Below are 17,768 nucleotides of genomic sequence, written 5' to 3'. Positions count from 1 at the left end.
ATTCCACTTCAGAGATCAAATGACGAGCAGAGGCAAAGAGTGGGAGGACGTCTTGTTGCAGTGTGTCCCGGACTGTGATTACTCCAGCTGTGATGACTTACGGTCATATTAGTCTCACAATGAAGTTGCTCATTAGAGCTTGACCCAACAGCCTTTGATCCTCTCAGTCCGTCCGTGCTCTCTCTTTGTGTTGACATGATAATATATGTCACTGCAGGTGGTTCCCGTGGTGTGAAAACTCAAAGTTTTTAATTAAAACGCAATGTTCTCTGGATCTCAGATATCAGTCGCCTTTGGAAATTAAACAGCCGTATGCAGAGCATGAAAATAGTACACGCTGGGTCGTGTTATCAAACACAGTTCACGCGGTGTCATTCATCGGAAATTTTAAATGTCACATACACAGAAAGAGGCAACAACGTGTGTGAGTGAGTAATGTCAGGAGTATTATGCTATTAAAAGGGATTATAGTGGATTAAATGTGACATAAACTCGGCTTTGTTTCTGAAAAATGTACAAAAAATTACATTAAAATTGAAGCGTAAAAATTGACGCCACTTTCTCATAAGCTGTCCTTTATAATGTTGTTATAAGCTGGAACTAACAATATCATTAACTGTTAATACGTCATTAATAGAAACACTTTTGGGTTGTTCCAGGTTATGAAATTCCCTCTGGATGTGCTTCTGTAAAGGTATAATTCATCAAAACACCTCCATGGCACACTTGATCCTTCCTCCTTCGATTTTTTGCTCCAGACTGCAGAACTATGAGCATTTATTGACTTATATTTTATTATTTATTATTGCCAACTTAATGGCTTATTGCAAAACTATAACAAAATGTCTTTCAACCATCGAGGCACAAATGTTATCAGTTTACTGTCACACACGACGAAGCAAAGCATCACATTTAAGAGCTCATATTTGACAAACTGTAATAGCAACAGCTTTGAAAACAATGTATTGATTATCAAAGACTAATGGACTAATTGATTAACTCGTGCAGCTCACAAGTCATCAGAGGTTTCCGTATGACACCAGGTTAAATAAAGAGAAGCTTCCTCTAGAAATTGAATGATGGAGCTATCTGTGGTCCTGAATTCGGTCCATGGTGCTGAAAGAGGGAAGTGTTCGTATACCTGAATTATGGAAATGTCCCTGATTTTGAAGTATGGTACTGTCCGTGGTTCTGAAAGATTAAGTTTGCCACGGTCCTGAAAGGCTGAACTGTATGTAACCGTCCATTTTTTTCCTGAAGGATTGTAACTGTCCATGGTGCTGAAAGATGGACGTGTTCGTATACCTGAATTATGGAACTGTCCCTGGTTCTGAATTATGGAATTGGCCATGGTTCTGAAAGATGGAGTTCGTCATAGTCCTGACAGACTGAACTGTCCATTGTTTCCAAAAGTACTTGTCAGTTTCCCTGAAGGATTGTTACTGTCCATGGTTCTGAAAGAGAGCGGTGTCCACCTTCCTGAATTAAGGTACTGTCCTTGGTTCTAAAAGATGGAACTGTCCATGGTTCTGAAAGATGGAGCTGGCCTTGGTCCTGAAAGACTGAACTGTCCGTGGTTCCAAATTATGTAACTGTCCGTGGTTCTGAAAGATGGAAATGTCTAATCAGTGGAAGTGTCCCCGGTTCTGAAAACTAAAACTGTCCCTGGTTCTTAACGATGGAAATGTCTGTGGTTCTGAATGGCAACTGTCCTTAACACGTGATTCCAACAATAACACCGATCATTTAAGGTGGACTACAGTAAAAACACGTCAAACATTACAAAAAATAGTCTTCAGGAGAAAAAAAAAAACAGTTTGTCTTCGTGGTGTCGTGATGTCTCATGTTCTCAGACGGGAGGTCACATTTACCAACTTTTTTTTTTTTTCTTTTTTAATTACCACTACATCACCGCATCACAACCAATGGGGAACTTCACAGCGAACCAAAATGTCAACGGGATGACGTTGTTGCTGGCGTATGGGCTGCAGTTTGATGGCTCCTACTAAATGAATGCAGTGGGAATGGACGAGCGAGACACACTGCTGGTCAGACGGTGCGCACTGCTGACCTCCGCACACAGCACCACTTCACCAGGACTGCTCCTCACACTCTGACTCGGGAGGATCTTTTTTTATTATTATTATTTGTTTGTTTCTTTGCAGAGATACGTGTGGGCTGACCTCTCTCACTGTATTCTTTGCTGTAGGACACGAGTGGTAAGTTGTTGAAATGTATTGCTTGCGTGTTTGTGACACAGCTGTTCTTTTAACTGTTGTTGTGGATGAAATAGACGCTGTGCAAGAAGCTGACAGACTTTTTGAAGACACGAGCTCTGAAGTATCGATCTTAAAAGAAAATCTTTGAGTCCTGAAACTATATTTTTAATAAAGGAAGGGTTAAATAACAGTGTGGAGGAGACTGTTTGCGTCAGATTCAATGTGAAATGACACTTTTAGTTGACTATCAGTGCGTTTTTTGTCACTTGTTTTAAGATTAACACACTCAAAGACTGTGCAAAAGAAATAAAATATGACTATATAAAGTAAATACTGTCCTTCCCTTCCTCACCTGTCCCAGAGGACACAGCATGCTGTCGTCCCTGAAGACCCTGCTGCTGCTCTCGGTCCTGTGCACACCGACCTCCAGCCTGTGCCTGCGCCTCTACCAGTCCCGCCTGGACCTCCTGTGCGACGACCAGATGGCGGTCGGGGTCCGGAGCGAAGAGGACGAGCCGGGTTACTCCCCCGTGGACGGCTGGGGGTCCCTCCTTCAGTCCGCGGAGTACCTCTCCTCCTCTTCCTCCTCCTCCTCCACCTCCTCTTCTGCCGAGTCCAGCCGGGAAAAAAGGACTTCAAGTCCCGCTTCAAACTACCGCTTCATGAGCCGGACGAAGCTCAGAGGGCAGATGCTCCGCAACAGCAGCAGCAGCAAAGGGGACCGGAGGAGCAGGCTGACCCTGTCCCTGGACGTCCCCACCAACATCATGAACGTCCTCTTCGACGTGGCAAAGGCCAAAAACCTGCGCGCAAAGGCGGCCGAGAACGCGCGTCTGCTGGCTCAGATCGGCCGGAGGAAGTGAGCAGAGAGTCGGACACAACTTCGACCTCAACAGACAGCCATGACCAGTGTTGGCCTCCGTGATACTCAGATTACTTTAGAGTAATGGTGTTGTTTCTCCAGGGTGAAGGGTGTTTTTTCTTTTTTTCCACTCACACGTTTCTTATTTAACTTAGTTGCTCTCATGTGAAGGAATCAGAGTCTCTTAGTAAAAAAATAATCAAACTTAAAATGTGATTAGTTCACATCGGTTACTGACAGCTCCACGCTCTTTGTTAAAGCCTCTGTGGTGGGAATGATTCATCTGTTTCCTCACTATCTTAAATCAAGACAGAATAAAGTCAAGAGCAATAAGGACAGAGTTGTTTTACTTGTATCAAGATGATTGGAGAAGAAAACATGAGATATTTCCACTGGAAACAGATGAAATGGTCTCATCCTCTGGCTTTAGGACTCTGTTGGAGGAAAAGGATGAATGCCTTCAGAGTCTCTCTTTTTATTTCCAGTAAAATGAATGTTTAATGAGGTTAGTTAGCCCCACACTCATCAAATTTTAAACCCTGGACTGAACAAGAAGAAGAAAGCGGTTGTGATTAGTCATTCTCACATCCAGACCAATGAAATGTTTTGTAATTCGGTTGCATAATCATAACATTAGGGTTGATATAGTCATGTTTTGTTCTCTTCTCTCTCTCTCTTTTTCTCTTTGCTGCTTCATTTATTTATCTACTAAGTTCACATGGGAGCCCACAGTGACTCCAGATTCTGGTGTGAAACACAACACTGACACTGACATACTGTACAAACCAACTGCAAGATCGTGAAATACAGTAAAATGCAAATGCATGGGAATGTATGTGTTCATCAGATGTCTGTTATTTTTATACTCAAAATAAAGGATTATTTTTCCTCAAATAAAGCAGATGTAACGCACTACATTTGCCTTTTTTATATAAAGATTTTTTGCACAATGGAATCAATAAATAATGGATTTACTTTATTATTTTATTTTCTACTTTACTAAAGTAACTACTAGAGTCTTACTGACACAACAGCATGTCTGACATTATCGGCCAGTTAAAGCTTATAGATATAAAGGTGTGGATGTATGTTGACCATCAGGTAACAAGAGATTACAACACAAAAATGTTCCAGAAAGTTCATATTATGTGTTGATAATTAAAAGAAATAGTATAATAACTATAAATATCCTCATCCGTGAGGCATGCATACGCTATGATGAACAAATACCAAATATATATTCAGAAAACATGTTAAAAGTCACTTATGGATCTGCTATCATGAACATCAGCTTGATTTTAGTTAGTAAAATGCTTGAACTGTCACCAGTCAACAGCTTAATTTGGTTTATTCTTCTAAATTAAACACTTTATCAGCTTTTTTGGTTTTATATCTGGGGTGTTGTTGTTCACCTGCCCAAGATAGGGCTCAGAACACAGAACAATGTCGACATCTAGTGGCCATCTGGCGTTAAAACACACCCCAAGGTTGTGAGTCAGCTCTGCAGGTGTGGAGCTGATTTGGTGCACAAATGTCAATGAGATTTAATTTGGTGTGATTTTTAAGATTCGCCATTAAAACATTAAATCACACCAAATCATCAGTCAGCAATGGTGGAAAAGTAACTAAGTATATTTACTCAAGTTTGATGTACTTTGTACTCCACTTTATCTATATGATAACTAGTTACTAGTCACTTTGTAGATTCAGGTTGAAAATACAAAATAAACAAAACAAATCATAATTATTATGGATAAAGATGAGACTGTGTCAGCCAACCAGCACTGTGTAGTAAAACATCAGCCCCAGCTGCAACATTCAAGTACTGTGTGTATAAATGCATCAGTAATCAGTGATGGAGTGCAACTAATTACATTTACTCAGGTACTGTGCTTTGGTGCTATATTAAGGTGCTTTATTTAAGAATTTACATTTTCATCTACTTTATACTTCCATTAAACTACATTTTGAAGGCGAATATTGTACTTTTTCTCCGCTATTTTTGTCTGATAACTTTAGTTACAGTATTTGTTAATTTGCAGATAACACGCTGCCTCAGAGCCAAAGTAGCACATTTTTTAATTAATTTATTTTTTCATCAATCAGATTAAAAAAATGATTCTGATAATCTGAAAAATGCTGAATATCGGACCTGATAATTGGTCAACCCACACTGTACTAATTACTATGTATATACTATATATATATGTGTATATATGTACTTACATGTAAATATATGCATAATATACTTTTATATAATTATGATACTGACTCTGGTATGCTTTGTCCTGCAGCTTGTCAGCAGCGCCCTCTGTCGGCCATTACGTAAAACGCCTCTGACGTACGTTCCGTTGACGTGGACGTTTCGACCGGAAGCGAGTTTTCATTTTGGCTACGTGGAAGTAGCTTCTCTTATGACCGAGGCGGAGAGCATCTTTTGCCCCTCGTCCGTCAGCTTCATTCCGGCATAATGATTAAAAAGTTTGATAAGAAGGACGAGGAGTCTGGTAAGATTGGAGAGTTATTACTTTTAACAGTGACACCGTTTGAAAAACGGAAATTGTGTCTGGACTGACGAGATGTTGGACGCTTTGGTAGCTAGCGGTGCTAGCCTGGTCAGTTAGCCGACTAGCTATCAGTCTGCTAACTGTACCTGGCTGTTACCTGTGGCTTGCAGGCTATTTTTTATTAATAAAGCATGCATGCATGGTTAGCTATAACCTAATTAGCAGTTGCGTTGTCATTTTTATACGCTTTTATTTGGTGTTACAGTAATAATAACACCGGTCGTACGCTGTTAGCTTAGCGTTAGCAATGCTAGGGTAGTGCCAGCTGGATGTTGTTAATTTAGTTTCACTCGTTACGTGTCTTCTCAAAATCCAGATGGATAAACCTTACTGCAACTATTTTATAATTTAAACAAGGTCTTTCTGCAAACTTGCACGTGCTTTTGAAGCTCTTGGCTTTATTGAGCAGGTTTAACTGGCGTCAACCCTGCGTCCTGTACGTGTGTTAGCTTTGAATGAAGTTCAATGAAGTAACACGTCAAGGTTTATTTGCACAGTTCTCACTGTACTGTTTTGTCATTTAGGAAGTGGGTCGAACCCTTTCCAGCATCTGGAGAAGAGTGCCGTGTTGCAAGAGGTAAAGCCTGCACTTGATGTTACTGACAGATACACACAAACATTTTCTGCACTTCTATGAGATAAATAAGTATAAGCCAAAGAAACAAAACCCTGAATAAACTGAAATGAAGTAAGGTTTCCTCTCTTGTTCACAGGCACGTATCTTCAATGAGACCCCTATCAATCCAAGAAGATGCCTCCACATCCTCACCAAGATTATCTACCTCCTCAACCAGGTAGAAAGATGTTTGTCAAAAATGTAAAATAGCTCTTTATTTGTGTTTGTCGAGTGTGCCTTGACATCTAAACTCCCCCTCACTCTTGTGTCGTTGTTTATTCAGGGAGAGCATTTTGGGACCACAGAGGCCACGGAGGCATTTTTTGCGATGACCAGGCTCTTTCAGTCCAATGATGTAAGATGTCTTCCATTCTTTCAATCCTTCATTAGTTAATGGGTTAAGTACTTGTAGCTCAAGCTGCATTGTAGCAGTGTATGGTGCATTTTTGGAGAGTGTTGCAAGTTTACACTCTTTCTTTCTCTCCCAGCAAACCCTGAGGAGGATGTGCTACCTGACCATCAAAGAGATGGCCAACATCTCTGAGGATGTCATCATTGTTACTAGCAGGTTTGTACCAAAATGTTTCTCTATCAGGAAGTGTCTTTCTCGGCTGAGTGGAAGTACCTCTGAAACTAGTTGTGGATATTTTGTTAAAACATTTGTTGTTTTAATGCACAAACACATAATAACAGATTGTTTTGCGTGTACAAAATTAGATTTTTCTTGTGTTGTTATGATATTTGGGAAGTAGACAAAAGTCTATGTAAAAGTGTTTTGTAATGTCTTTCTTTTTCTTATGAGTTCAGTGTCTTTAATTCTTCCTTGTGTGTTATTTAACAGCCTGACCAAAGACATGACAGGGAAGGAAGATGTGTACCGAGGACCTGCCATCAGAGCCCTCTGCAGGATCACAGATGTAAGCGCTCCTTCGTTTTGTTTTCTTCCTCCCCATCTCTTCCTCTTATCTTTTCATCTCGTACAAGAAAGAAAACAGAAACGTTGTTTGTTGAATTTTCCCTGTCTTCTTCCACAGACCACCATGCTGCAGGCCATTGAGAGATACATGAAGCAGGCTATTGTTGACAAGGTGCCCAGTGTGTCCAGTTCAGCCTTGGTCTCCTCACTGGTAAATAAACTACAGTTTCATATTTAACTTATTGGTATTTTGTGATCTATAACTGAGACACAGTTGTGTAATCGTAAATCATATCATTGCTGGTGGGTGATTAATTCCTTTCTATCTGTGTGTTCAGCACATGGTGAAGATGAGCTACGATGTGGTGAAGCGTTGGGTGAATGAAGCCCAGGAAGCTGCTTCCAGTGACAACATCATGGTCCAGGTGAGGTATATAGACATGTGTAAAGACTTCAGGATTTATTTTATTTTAACACATCTATTTTGTATGTATTTTACTCATAAAATTAATATCACTTAGTTAAGATTAAACTGAATACACTAATTTCATAGCTGTTGTTTGTGTGTGTCCTGTCTTCCAGTACCATGCCCTGGGCCTGTTGTATCACCTCAGGAAGAACGACCGCCTCGCCGTCACCAAGATGCTCAACAAGTTCACCAAGTCCGGTCTCAAGTCTCCCTTCGCCTACTGCATGCTCATCAGGATCGCTAGCAAACTGCTGGACGAGACAGAGGGAGGGTGAGCAGACCTGCAGTGATCTAATCTGATGCTCCAGTAGAGACAGCTGATAAATTATCTGCTGTCATCTTTACTGTCTCAGCTTGTTTACAGGATGTGTTCTGTCTCTATGTTCTCAGTCACGACAGCCCACTGTTCGACTTCATTGAGAGCTGCCTGAGGAACAAGAACGAGATGGTGGTGTACGAGGCTGCGTCTGCCATTGTCCACATGCCCAACTGTACAGCCAGGGAGCTGGCCCCAGCTGTGTCTGGTCAGTAGTTTACTCACGGCTCATTAATTTATCATTATGTGTTGTTTCAGTTCACTTTCCTGATTATATCCCCTGTTTATGAGTCTCACTGTGATTTTATTTGTCTTCCTGCAGTGTTGCAGCTCTTCTGCAGCTCTCCCAAAGCAGCATTGAGATACGCTGCAGTCAGGACCCTCAACAAGGTACATCTTCACTTAGAACTGCAGCGATTAATCAATCAACTAGTCAATTGTATAAATATACAGCTCAATTTTTCCGTTTAATACATACTTAAGTATCTACACTGATGTTTCCTTTGTGTCCACCAGGTGGCCATGAAGCATCCATCAGCTGTGACCGCCTGCAACTTGGACCTGGAGAACCTGATCACCGACTCGAACCGCAGCATCGCAACACTGGCCATCACCACACTGCTCAAGACCGGCAGTGAGAGCAGCGTGGACCGACTCATGAAGCAGATCTCCTCGTTTGTGTCTGAGATCTCAGACGAGTTCAAGGTCAGACACTTTTCTTTAGTTTAATTTAATTCGTACTCATAGGGTGTTTAGGTGTTATAGTGAGTAGGAAGAAATTACATTAGCTGCACATCGATAAGTTGCTGAAATCCCCTGAAGTAGGACATGAAAGCTCTGTAATTTAATCTACCCACTGACTTCCACAGAGAAGAATGAGGAAAAAAAGATTTCTTTCCATGGATAAACAATTTATCTTGATTTAAATAAGAAAAACAATCATTAAATACATTTTTAGGAATGAGGATTAGACAGTAGTTTGAGTTGCAAATGCATAATGTGTGGGAGTGTGTCGTGATTAGGTGTTTTTTATCACCCAGGATTTCAGCTCCTGTCGCCACAAAAGATTCATTTTTAATATGAGATTCGCAGCTTCGCCTCCCTTTTTTTAAATCTTGTTATATTTGTTCTATTTTCTGTTGTCCTAAATCTGTCCCTGCTGCTTGTTTACCACAGGTGGTGGTGGTGCAGGCCATCAGCGCTCTGTGCCAGAAGTATCCCAGGAAGCACAGCGTCATGATGAACTTCTTGTCCAACATGCTCAGAGATGATGTAAGTTGATTATTAACAGACTCTGACGATCTTTCGCAATCTGGTCTTTGCCTCACAGGGGCACAGTCCATATCAGTGAAATCCTCATGCAAACAGAAAACTATTGTTACCACAGTTGGCAATTGCGAAGCTTGCATGCTTCCACACGTTTAAGTATTCAAATGACTAAAATCTGGTTAATGTGCTGACGTGTTTAAAGACGTACACACAATATAAAAGATATCCTTTTATTACGACAGATGTTCAAGTATACATCAATGTTGAGCAGTTGTTGATCAAAACAGTTGTTTTCAAACAAAATAAGTGCAAAAGATAATAAGTTAAAACTTACAGTGTGTTGCAGTTGTGTTTACGCTCTAATTTGAGCACCAGACTCACAGTGAGCACCTCTCCCTGCAGGGCGGTTTTGATTACAAGCGGGCCATCGTGGACTGCATCATCAGCATCATCGAGGAGAACCCTGAGAGCAAAGAGACGGGCTTGGCCCACCTGTGCGAGTTCATCGAGGACTGCGAGCACACGGTGCTCGCCACAAAGATCCTGCACCTGCTGGGCAAAGAGGGCCCGCGCACCCCGCAGCCCTCCAAGTACATCCGCTTCATCTTCAACCGAGTGGTTCTGGAGAGCGAGGCTGTTCGTGCAGGTGAGACAAACTTTTATGAATTGTAGTTCAGTAGTTCAGTTGCAATACCACCAAGTTAAACTCTTTAACCCGGACAGAATTTATCAGAGCACACAGAGCAATTGTGTTGTGATGTGTTGTTTGGGCTAAGATGTTGTTCCCTCATCAAATAAATAGCTACTCCAAGACGTCATAAGTTAAAATTGTTTCTGTTAGTGCTGCTTTTATTCAGTGGCTAAGTTAAAGTTCACTGAGGACAGCACTGTTATTTAAATGCTTATTTCCTCTTCTGCCCTTAGCTGCTGTCAGCGCTTTGGCTAAATTTGGAGCTCAGAATGATGATCTGCTGCCGAGCGTCCTGGTTCTCATGCAGAGGTACTCCATTACTTTCATTTGTTTGTTTTTTTGTTTGTTTTGCGTGACTGTGGATCCCTGCACCTTGGAAAATACGAAGCAAACACTGGATAAATTATTTGTAAGATGACTCATGTCTGTTCTTGTAGGTGCATGATGGACAGTGATGATGAGGTGCGAGACAGAGCTACCTTCTACATGAACGTGCTGCAGCAGAAGCAGAAGGCTCTGAATGCCGCCTACATCTTTAATGGTAAACACACACACACACACTGAGGGTATACTATTGATTCACAGTGGCTGCTGGTCAACAGCATTAACGCCTCATCTTCTGTCTGTTGCTCTCAGGTCTGTCTGTCTCCATCCCCGGCCTGGAGAAGTCCCTGCACCAGTACACTCTGGATCCCTCGGAGAAACCATTCGACATGAAGTCTGTCCCTCTGGCCACCACTCCGATCACAGAACAGAAAACAGGTACAACCACATAGCTGTTTATTAATCTACGCAGGGTTTCTCCTGATTTTTATACTCGAGAATCGGATCGTTAAAGAGTGTTAATGTTTCTCTTCCCAGAAATCGCCCCTATTGCCACGAGCAAACTGCCAGAAAAGTTGGCCCCATCACGCCAGGACATTTATCAAGGTAAGATTGTTAACAGTATGCATCCGTCATCAGATTCAACATGAATGTGACATTAAGACATTGAAAATTTTGTCTTTGCTGACAGAACAACTGGCGGCCATCCCAGAGTTCCAGGGTCTCGGCCCGCTCTTCAAGTCGTCCGACCCGGTGCAGCTGACGGAGGCTGAGACAGAATATGTGGTGCGCTGCATCAAACACACCTTCGCCAGACACATGGTGTTCCAGTTCGACTGCACAAACACGCTGAATGACCAGCTCCTGCAGAAGGTACCAGCTGAGAGGCCATTTTTGTTTTATTAAGTTGGATTTTCCTGGAGATTTAATAAGATATTTGTCTTTAAATTTTTATTTGAACAGTATGCAAAATTGTTCCAGGATTAGACGGTAGGAAACAAGTTTGACTGATTGCATCTTGTTCCTCTTTGTGTCAGGTTTTGGTACAGATGGAGCCATCGGAGTCCTATGAGGTGATTCACTACATCCCGGCCCCCAGCCTCCCCTACAGTCAGCCTGGTTCCTGCTACACTCTGGTCCGACTGCCTGATGACGACCCCACAGCTGGTAGGAACACTAAGACATTATTGGGCTCATGGGACAGTAAAAGTGGGTTTAAATGGAAAAGAAATATTCAAATAAAATGATATATAATAAAATATTAAAGAAAATCGTTGTGTCCCATCTGTCCACAGTGTCTTGTACATTTAGTTGTACTATGAAGTACCTGGTCAGAGACTGCGACCCAAACACAGGAGAGCCTGACGATGACGGTTACGACGATGAATATGTGGTACGTAATCTCAGCACATCCACAAAACTATCCAAGTTATGAGTTTTGTGTACTTTCATCAGTGTAAATGATCCTTTTCCCCTCCATCTTTCTTGTTCCTTCTCCGCCTCCGCCCTGCTCTTCTTTAGCTGGAGGATCTGGAGGTCACGGTTGCCGACCACATCCAGAAGGTTTTGAAACCAAACTTCGGGGCAGCGTGGGAAGAAGTGGGAGATGAAAATGAGAAGGAGGAGACTTTTGCCCTGGCGTCTGTACGAACTCTAGACGGTACGCAGAAGTCAGAGATTTAGGCTGAAATCATGATGATTACTTTTTGTATATTTTTGCAGAAAACTGCTCCCAGGGATTTACACAATATGTTAAATGATGCTTGATTTATGCAATAAGAGAAAATATGTGACTAATGTGTGTTTTTCTTGTACAGAGGCGGTGGGTAACATCATCAGCTTCCTGGGAATGCAGCCATGCGAGCGCTCGGACAAAGTTCCTGAAAACAAGAACTCGCACGTCCTCTTCCTCGCTGGTAGGTGTTGGATATCAAGATGAATGTGGTCACAGTTTAGTCTTTAGGAAGAGTTGTTTTATACAAATAAAACGCAAATATTTAATGTAATTTAGCTTTTATGCAGGATTACGTTGCCTCATGTTTTTAAGATGCTATCTTTTTCTTCTTGTGATTTGATTGGCTTTCCCTCCCTCTCCTCAGGTGTGTTTCGGGGAGGTCATGACGTGCTGGTCCGAGCTCGCCTGGCGCTGGCCGACGGCGTAACTATGCAGGTGACGGTTCGCAGCAGCGAAGAAACAGTTGTTGATGTCATCCTGGCATCCGTGGGCTAAACACTGATGCTGCAGCTTCGTGCCAACACAACCACGAGATGTTTCACCTCTCTGACACTTCACTTTGCTCTTTTCCACGGCTCTAAAATTTTATGTATACTGATATTGTGATTATTATGCTGTCAACAGCCAACCTGAAAGAAACATAAATGTTTTATTATTCTAGTAAATGAACTAAAAAGTGTTTCTTCATTGTTTTCTTTCTACTGTCTGCTGGTCCTCCATGTTTTCTTTGCAGTAAGAATATTCTTCTGTCAAATCTTCAATAAATCTGACTGTCAAAGTACAGCAGCTTTCATTCGATTTATTATTTTTTATACAAAACTAGTTTTATTTGAAGAAAAGTCGACACTTAGTTGTTTCATTGACATCAAGAGAAATGTAGAAAATCATATCAAAATTCATTCAGAGTGCAGCTGATTTGAACAGAAAATGGAGGGAATCAAAACATGTCCCACAGATGAGTTCGATAATCACACAAACTGAAGTATCATGCTTCCTCTGAGTGTTCATAATCAACACTCCCCATCAGCTGTGTCAGTTAGTTGCATTAAGTAAAATTAATCATGTTTCTAGCTCTAGCTTCCAATGCCAGCGACTGACATTTAAGATGCTGGTAAATTAGCTGATCATCTGTGATTACATCTCAAACTGACGCAGCTTTCCTCCTGCGTACAATCATCAGGAAAAAGGTCATTTATCACTTTGAAGTGTTGCAAAAGAATCCAACAGGTTCTTGAATGCAGGCGTTTGGTTCCCCTTCAGAAAGAGTGGATGAAATTGAAATATGCCTTGAGGAAGCCGGTGGGATCTTCCAGCTGAGGGTAGTGGCTGATGTGTTCGTCCAAAATGGTTACCGTCGACCTCTGGACCAGCTGCCTGCAGGAACAAAATACAAATCTGAGATAAACAAGATTATCGCAGGCGAAAGATAAAGACGGGAATGATGGATGTCGGTTTAAAATGCTCTGTGAGTAATCATGTTCTGAGTTCAAATCCAGCCAGAGACTATTGTTCCATGTTCATCTTTATATTAGAGATTATGTTGTAGGCGTTTGTATTATAAACAAACATACATATAAACTGGAGAAAGCCTTTTAAAATGAAGATGCAAACATGCGTACTGCAGCATTATTTTCATTTAAACAATAAGTAGAAAACACGAGTTAAACCATCATTCTGACTACATGATACTACGACACAGAGAGGAGTTTCATCACTATTGTTTTTTTTTCCACAGCCATTAGCTTATATTTGTAAATGCAGCCTCAGTCGAAAACATTAAGTCATTTAAAAAGCTAGACCTTCCTCCTAACTTACATATACAAATATATATATATGCTATATATATAAACTTCATAGGCAAACAATAAACTGTGTGAAGACTATAGTAAGAACATGGCTCAGGTTATCTGTAACGACCCTTTACCTTGCAATTTGTAAGTGAGCAGATGAGTGTATTACAGATAATCTGAGCGGGGCTTTAAGAATCAGGTGGGGGGCACTCACTGGTAAAGACGGATGAACTGGGGATGAGGGTTGACTGGGTCCAGGGGTCCGTAGATCATGTGCACTGAAAGACAAGGAGGAGACGGAGGGAGGGACAGTGAGAAATGGAGGAGAGATTCAAAAGGGAGGTCTTACAGCAGGCTGGCTCATTTTAAAATTCAGACGAACTGCCTCAGAAACCCTGGCTGAAGCCTTTTTTGCTGCATTTGACATGAGGTCTGTGTGAGCAGCGCACATCCCTACCCCCACGTCCCTCTCCAGAGCTCCGGATCACAGATGGACTACAAGGCTTCTCCCCGCAGGCTAAGCAGCTTAGTTTTGGCGTGTCTCCGGCTGGCCGAGGCTGCCGGGTTAATATACCTTCAGGGGATGTTTGAGCCTACATAAAAAAACTTCCTCCCTCTGATTTATTAACATCATGATGTCTGATGCAACTGTGAACTCACGTGGGACGAAGGTGGAAGTGAGCGCGCCCACCCAGCGGTCTCTGTGTTTTGATCTCTGGTTGAGGAACTGCAGAATACTGAGAGAGAGGGAAGTCAGAGATTAATGAACAGAGATAAATAACAAGAGATGAGTTAAACTCAAAGCAAACACACACACCTGTCCATGACTAGGTTGCCATCGTTGTAGCGTATACCAGTCCACATGTCCCAGAACTCAGCGTCTGTGGGCTGCGTGTAGGGACCGAACACGTCTCCAACCCTACCAGACAACAGGTAACAACGTCAGCAATGAAAAGAAATATTCATGCACGTACATACTGGTTTTAATCTGTAATTTCGGACCATAATCTGGCTATTTTACCCCTTTTGGAAGATCATATAATTGGTGAGACGTGTCAGAAGTGGAGCCAGAAAACTGGAGTCTTTCAGAAGCTTAAGGAGACAAAACAACCCCAAATTTTTAAAATCTGAATGATTCCACATGAGCTGAAACGTAGAAGAAGAAAGACAAAGGTGACTCACAGTCTGGAACAGCCGTGGATAATGTGTTTCTGGGAACAATCCTGTTGGAAATAAAAGTATCACTTCCACTGTAATCACATTTGGGTAAAGTCATAAGACTCATTTACGAATTTTGGTGCAGCGCTGCAGATAATGATTCGCAGAACACAGAAGGAAGACTTTAAATTGCTTGTTTCCACTGAAATCTTCAGAATCCAGAATGTTTTCTACATCATGTCCAAAGTTAACAGACTGCACTCTACCTCCATTAGAGAGACACAGGCTGTTAAAGGTCAGGTGGCCTGTGCGGTTCTGGTCACTCCTGGTTTGGTCGCGGGGCAGAGAAAAAACAACAGAGAGGAGGGGAGGTGAGCAGGTTTGACTCTGTTTTTGATTATTTGCATAAATACACTGGCACACACACACACATACCTGTAGAGCAGCTCCAGGGCCACAGTGTCTCCATAGTCGTGGGACAACAGATTCACTCGCTGGTTGCTCAGACCCAAGTGAGCCACCAGGGCCTCCACCACACTGGCCTGCTCGAAGATTGAGTACCTGTGGGGGCGCTGGGACGGTCAGACACAGAAGGAAATGAGTGAAAGAAGCATCACGCAGGATATTTAATAAAAAAAACAAAAACATATTTGACTCACTGGCTTGTCACTGAAGCCAAAACCCAGGAAGTCGAGTGCTACGACTCGATGGAAGTGCTGGGTGAGCGGCTCCCAGATCTGTGTGGGGGACAAAAATGTGCGGTTCACATAAGAGCTGGTCCCCAAAAACACCCTAAATTTTTCAGTTATAGCTACTGAGCGTGTGCAGCGGGCACCTTGTTCCAGTCGTAGCTGGAGGTGGGGAAGCCGTGGAGCAGAATGACGACATCAGAGCTTCCCAAAGCACCGTGGGAATCTGGAGGAATACATGTGTAATAAACACAGGGGCAAATGTGTAGTGTGCACTAAAGATGTACCTGAGTAAAAGTGCAGATTGCGTGTTAAAGTATGCAGCCATGCGAAGAGTACTTGAGTAAAACTCTCAAGTCTCTGATATTAAATGTACTCAAGTATCAAAAGTACTTTTCTGGCAATAAATATACACAACTCAAGTAAAAGTAAGCATTGATGAGAAGTCCTTAAAATGCTCAAAAAACAAATGGACCTCTGAACATCTAAAAAAAGTCCACAATGACGTCCCTCTCACCTCTGTAGAAGATCTCCCTGCCCCGGAAGTGGAAGACCTCCCCGGCGTCGTGCCACTTCTGCAGGGCAGGTGACAGCTGAGGGGGCGGGATGTGCAGGTAGACGGCCACCAGTGGGATGCAGATCAAACCCACATGAATCCACCACTCTCTCATGTTGGAGCTCAGCGGTTGGGGAGTCTCATTCCTGCCTCTGTTAGAAACAAAGCACGGAGGGAACAATGACCGGGGGGGACGATCCGTACAGGTGTATGGAGGGCGTGTTTGGAGGCGGGATTCAGGCTGAGTCTGCCTCCACACCTCCACTGTAGACAGCAATAAAACACTACAAGACTACATGCTACACTAACATGCACCTGGGTGATGTTTTATGTCAAGAAACAGCTCAAATAAACCCCGCTGAGGACTTCAGTCATTCAAACACGGATAAAACGTTAACTTACGGGAACGTTAAGTTAGCTAAAATGGTCGCGTTCAACGGGAAAGACAACACCTCACGACACCTGCACACATCTAATCCTCCGCTACGTTAACTATTAAACTACTTCTGTGTATTATATGAGGCTCACACGACAACTGTGAGCGGTACTTACAGAAATGTCGCGACCTGTCACTAACAGACCTTCGCCCAGTGTTTGGGAACCATTACCGCAGAGCGCATTCCTGCGGAGCGGAAAGGACCCACGGTGTGCGCAGAGCGGGGAAAAACAGGACGTCTCACTCTGTTTTTATTTCCGGGTCCCTCGAACGTTCAAGAGTGCGGTGTGCTGGCAGCGGACTTGGCTGTGGTTGTCACTCGTGAAGAAGAAAAAACCGAGTGAGTCATCGCAGTTATAAACAATCTGTGGTTAAAGGGCGACAGGATGAGACCAGGGGAGAAGTCTACTGCCCTCTGCTGGTCTGGATGTGCAACTACATATAAGCTTACTATTTATTAATCATCATATCTAGATATAATTCATGATTATAAGTCGATTAATCGGTTGGGACATGACCAGGAAATTAAAATAAAAAAATAATTAAATCATTTTCATTAAATTATATGATGATGTGGTGTCTAAAAATGTAATTTCAATGTTTTTCTGTATCATATAAAATATTTAAGACAAAACTTTGTATTTTAATTTAAAATTTAACTACAGTGCTGGCATCAATCCTTTTCCAGCTGAGTCCCACCCACTTCAAACCAAAAAGTAAAGCAAAGAAAGCAGAAAGAAATAACTGACATTTTAGCTGAAAATTGTGTTCATGTACGACCAAATTGCTTTGAATAAAATGCTGATTAAAAAACATTTCTCTCGGCTTTTAATTAAAACTGTTTCCAACTTCTAATGGCAACATTTTCTTCTGTTAGTTGCAGAAGTTATTAAATTAACTGTAGGTTGGACATGATCACCTTAAGCTCTTGGAAAAGGTGATTTTTCCACTATTTTCAAACTCTAAGATAAGATTTTTCTTTTTAAATTTTCAAAAAACTAATACAGACCGAAAGTAAATCATGACTGAACTTTTTCTGAATTTAAAAGACATGGCTGAAGAGAAAAAGAACAATTTCAGGCATTTTCCAAAAGTTGACAAAAAGCTCTCCCTTGATAATTTAGACCTAAAAGGTGCTGCTACAGACAGTTGCAT

General features: G+C 42.0%; 3 protein-coding genes across 3 annotated transcripts; 2 read left to right on the top strand and 1 right to left on the bottom strand.

The window, feature by feature from the left end:
• Positions 1-1,994: 1,994 nt before the first annotated feature.
• Positions 1,995-3,996, top strand: ucn3l (urocortin 3, like). Its single transcript, XM_084346277.1, has 2 exons — positions 1,995-2,219; positions 2,581-3,996. The coding sequence occupies exon 2, from the start codon at positions 2,591-2,593 to the stop codon at positions 3,080-3,082; it is 492 nt and encodes a 163-aa protein (XP_084202403.1). The 5' UTR covers positions 1,995-2,219; positions 2,581-2,590; the 3' UTR covers positions 3,083-3,996.
• A 1,449-nt stretch (positions 3,997-5,445) lies between these two features.
• copg2 (COPI coat complex subunit gamma 2) lies at positions 5,446-12,765 on the top strand. The gene is made up of 24 exons (XM_084345971.1): positions 5,446-5,588; positions 6,173-6,225; positions 6,362-6,442; positions 6,548-6,619; positions 6,753-6,832; positions 7,106-7,181; positions 7,299-7,391; positions 7,519-7,605; positions 7,763-7,920; positions 8,040-8,173; positions 8,288-8,355; positions 8,482-8,670; positions 9,142-9,237; positions 9,637-9,880; positions 10,159-10,234; positions 10,363-10,466; positions 10,562-10,687; positions 10,787-10,855; positions 10,941-11,122; positions 11,287-11,416; positions 11,545-11,642; positions 11,771-11,909; positions 12,067-12,165; positions 12,349-12,765. Exons 1-24 carry the CDS (start codon positions 5,552-5,554, stop codon positions 12,477-12,479), a joined length of 2,622 nt encoding a protein of 873 aa, XP_084202097.1. The 5' UTR covers positions 5,446-5,551; the 3' UTR covers positions 12,480-12,765.
• Positions 12,764-16,845, bottom strand: mest (mesoderm specific transcript). The gene is made up of 12 exons (XM_084345972.1): positions 16,730-16,845; positions 16,139-16,329; positions 15,768-15,847; positions 15,592-15,669; positions 15,368-15,504; positions 15,199-15,257; positions 14,957-14,997; positions 14,796-14,866; positions 14,592-14,693; positions 14,435-14,511; positions 13,989-14,052; positions 12,764-13,358 (listed from the first exon to the last, which is right to left on the bottom strand). The coding sequence occupies exons 2-12, from the start codon at positions 16,290-16,292 to the stop codon at positions 13,241-13,243; spliced, it is 981 nt and encodes a 326-aa protein (XP_084202098.1). The 5' UTR covers positions 16,293-16,329; positions 16,730-16,845; the 3' UTR covers positions 12,764-13,240.
• Positions 16,846-17,768: the final 923 nt, after the last annotated feature.

Source organism: Pagrus pagrus, assembly GCF_965226575.1.
Source record: "Pagrus pagrus genome assembly, chromosome: 23".
Taxonomy (NCBI): Eukaryota; Metazoa; Chordata; class Actinopteri; order Spariformes; family Sparidae; genus Pagrus; species Pagrus pagrus.
The sequence above is the reverse complement of the archived record's forward strand: the minus strand, read 5'-3'. Positions and strand labels throughout refer to the sequence as shown.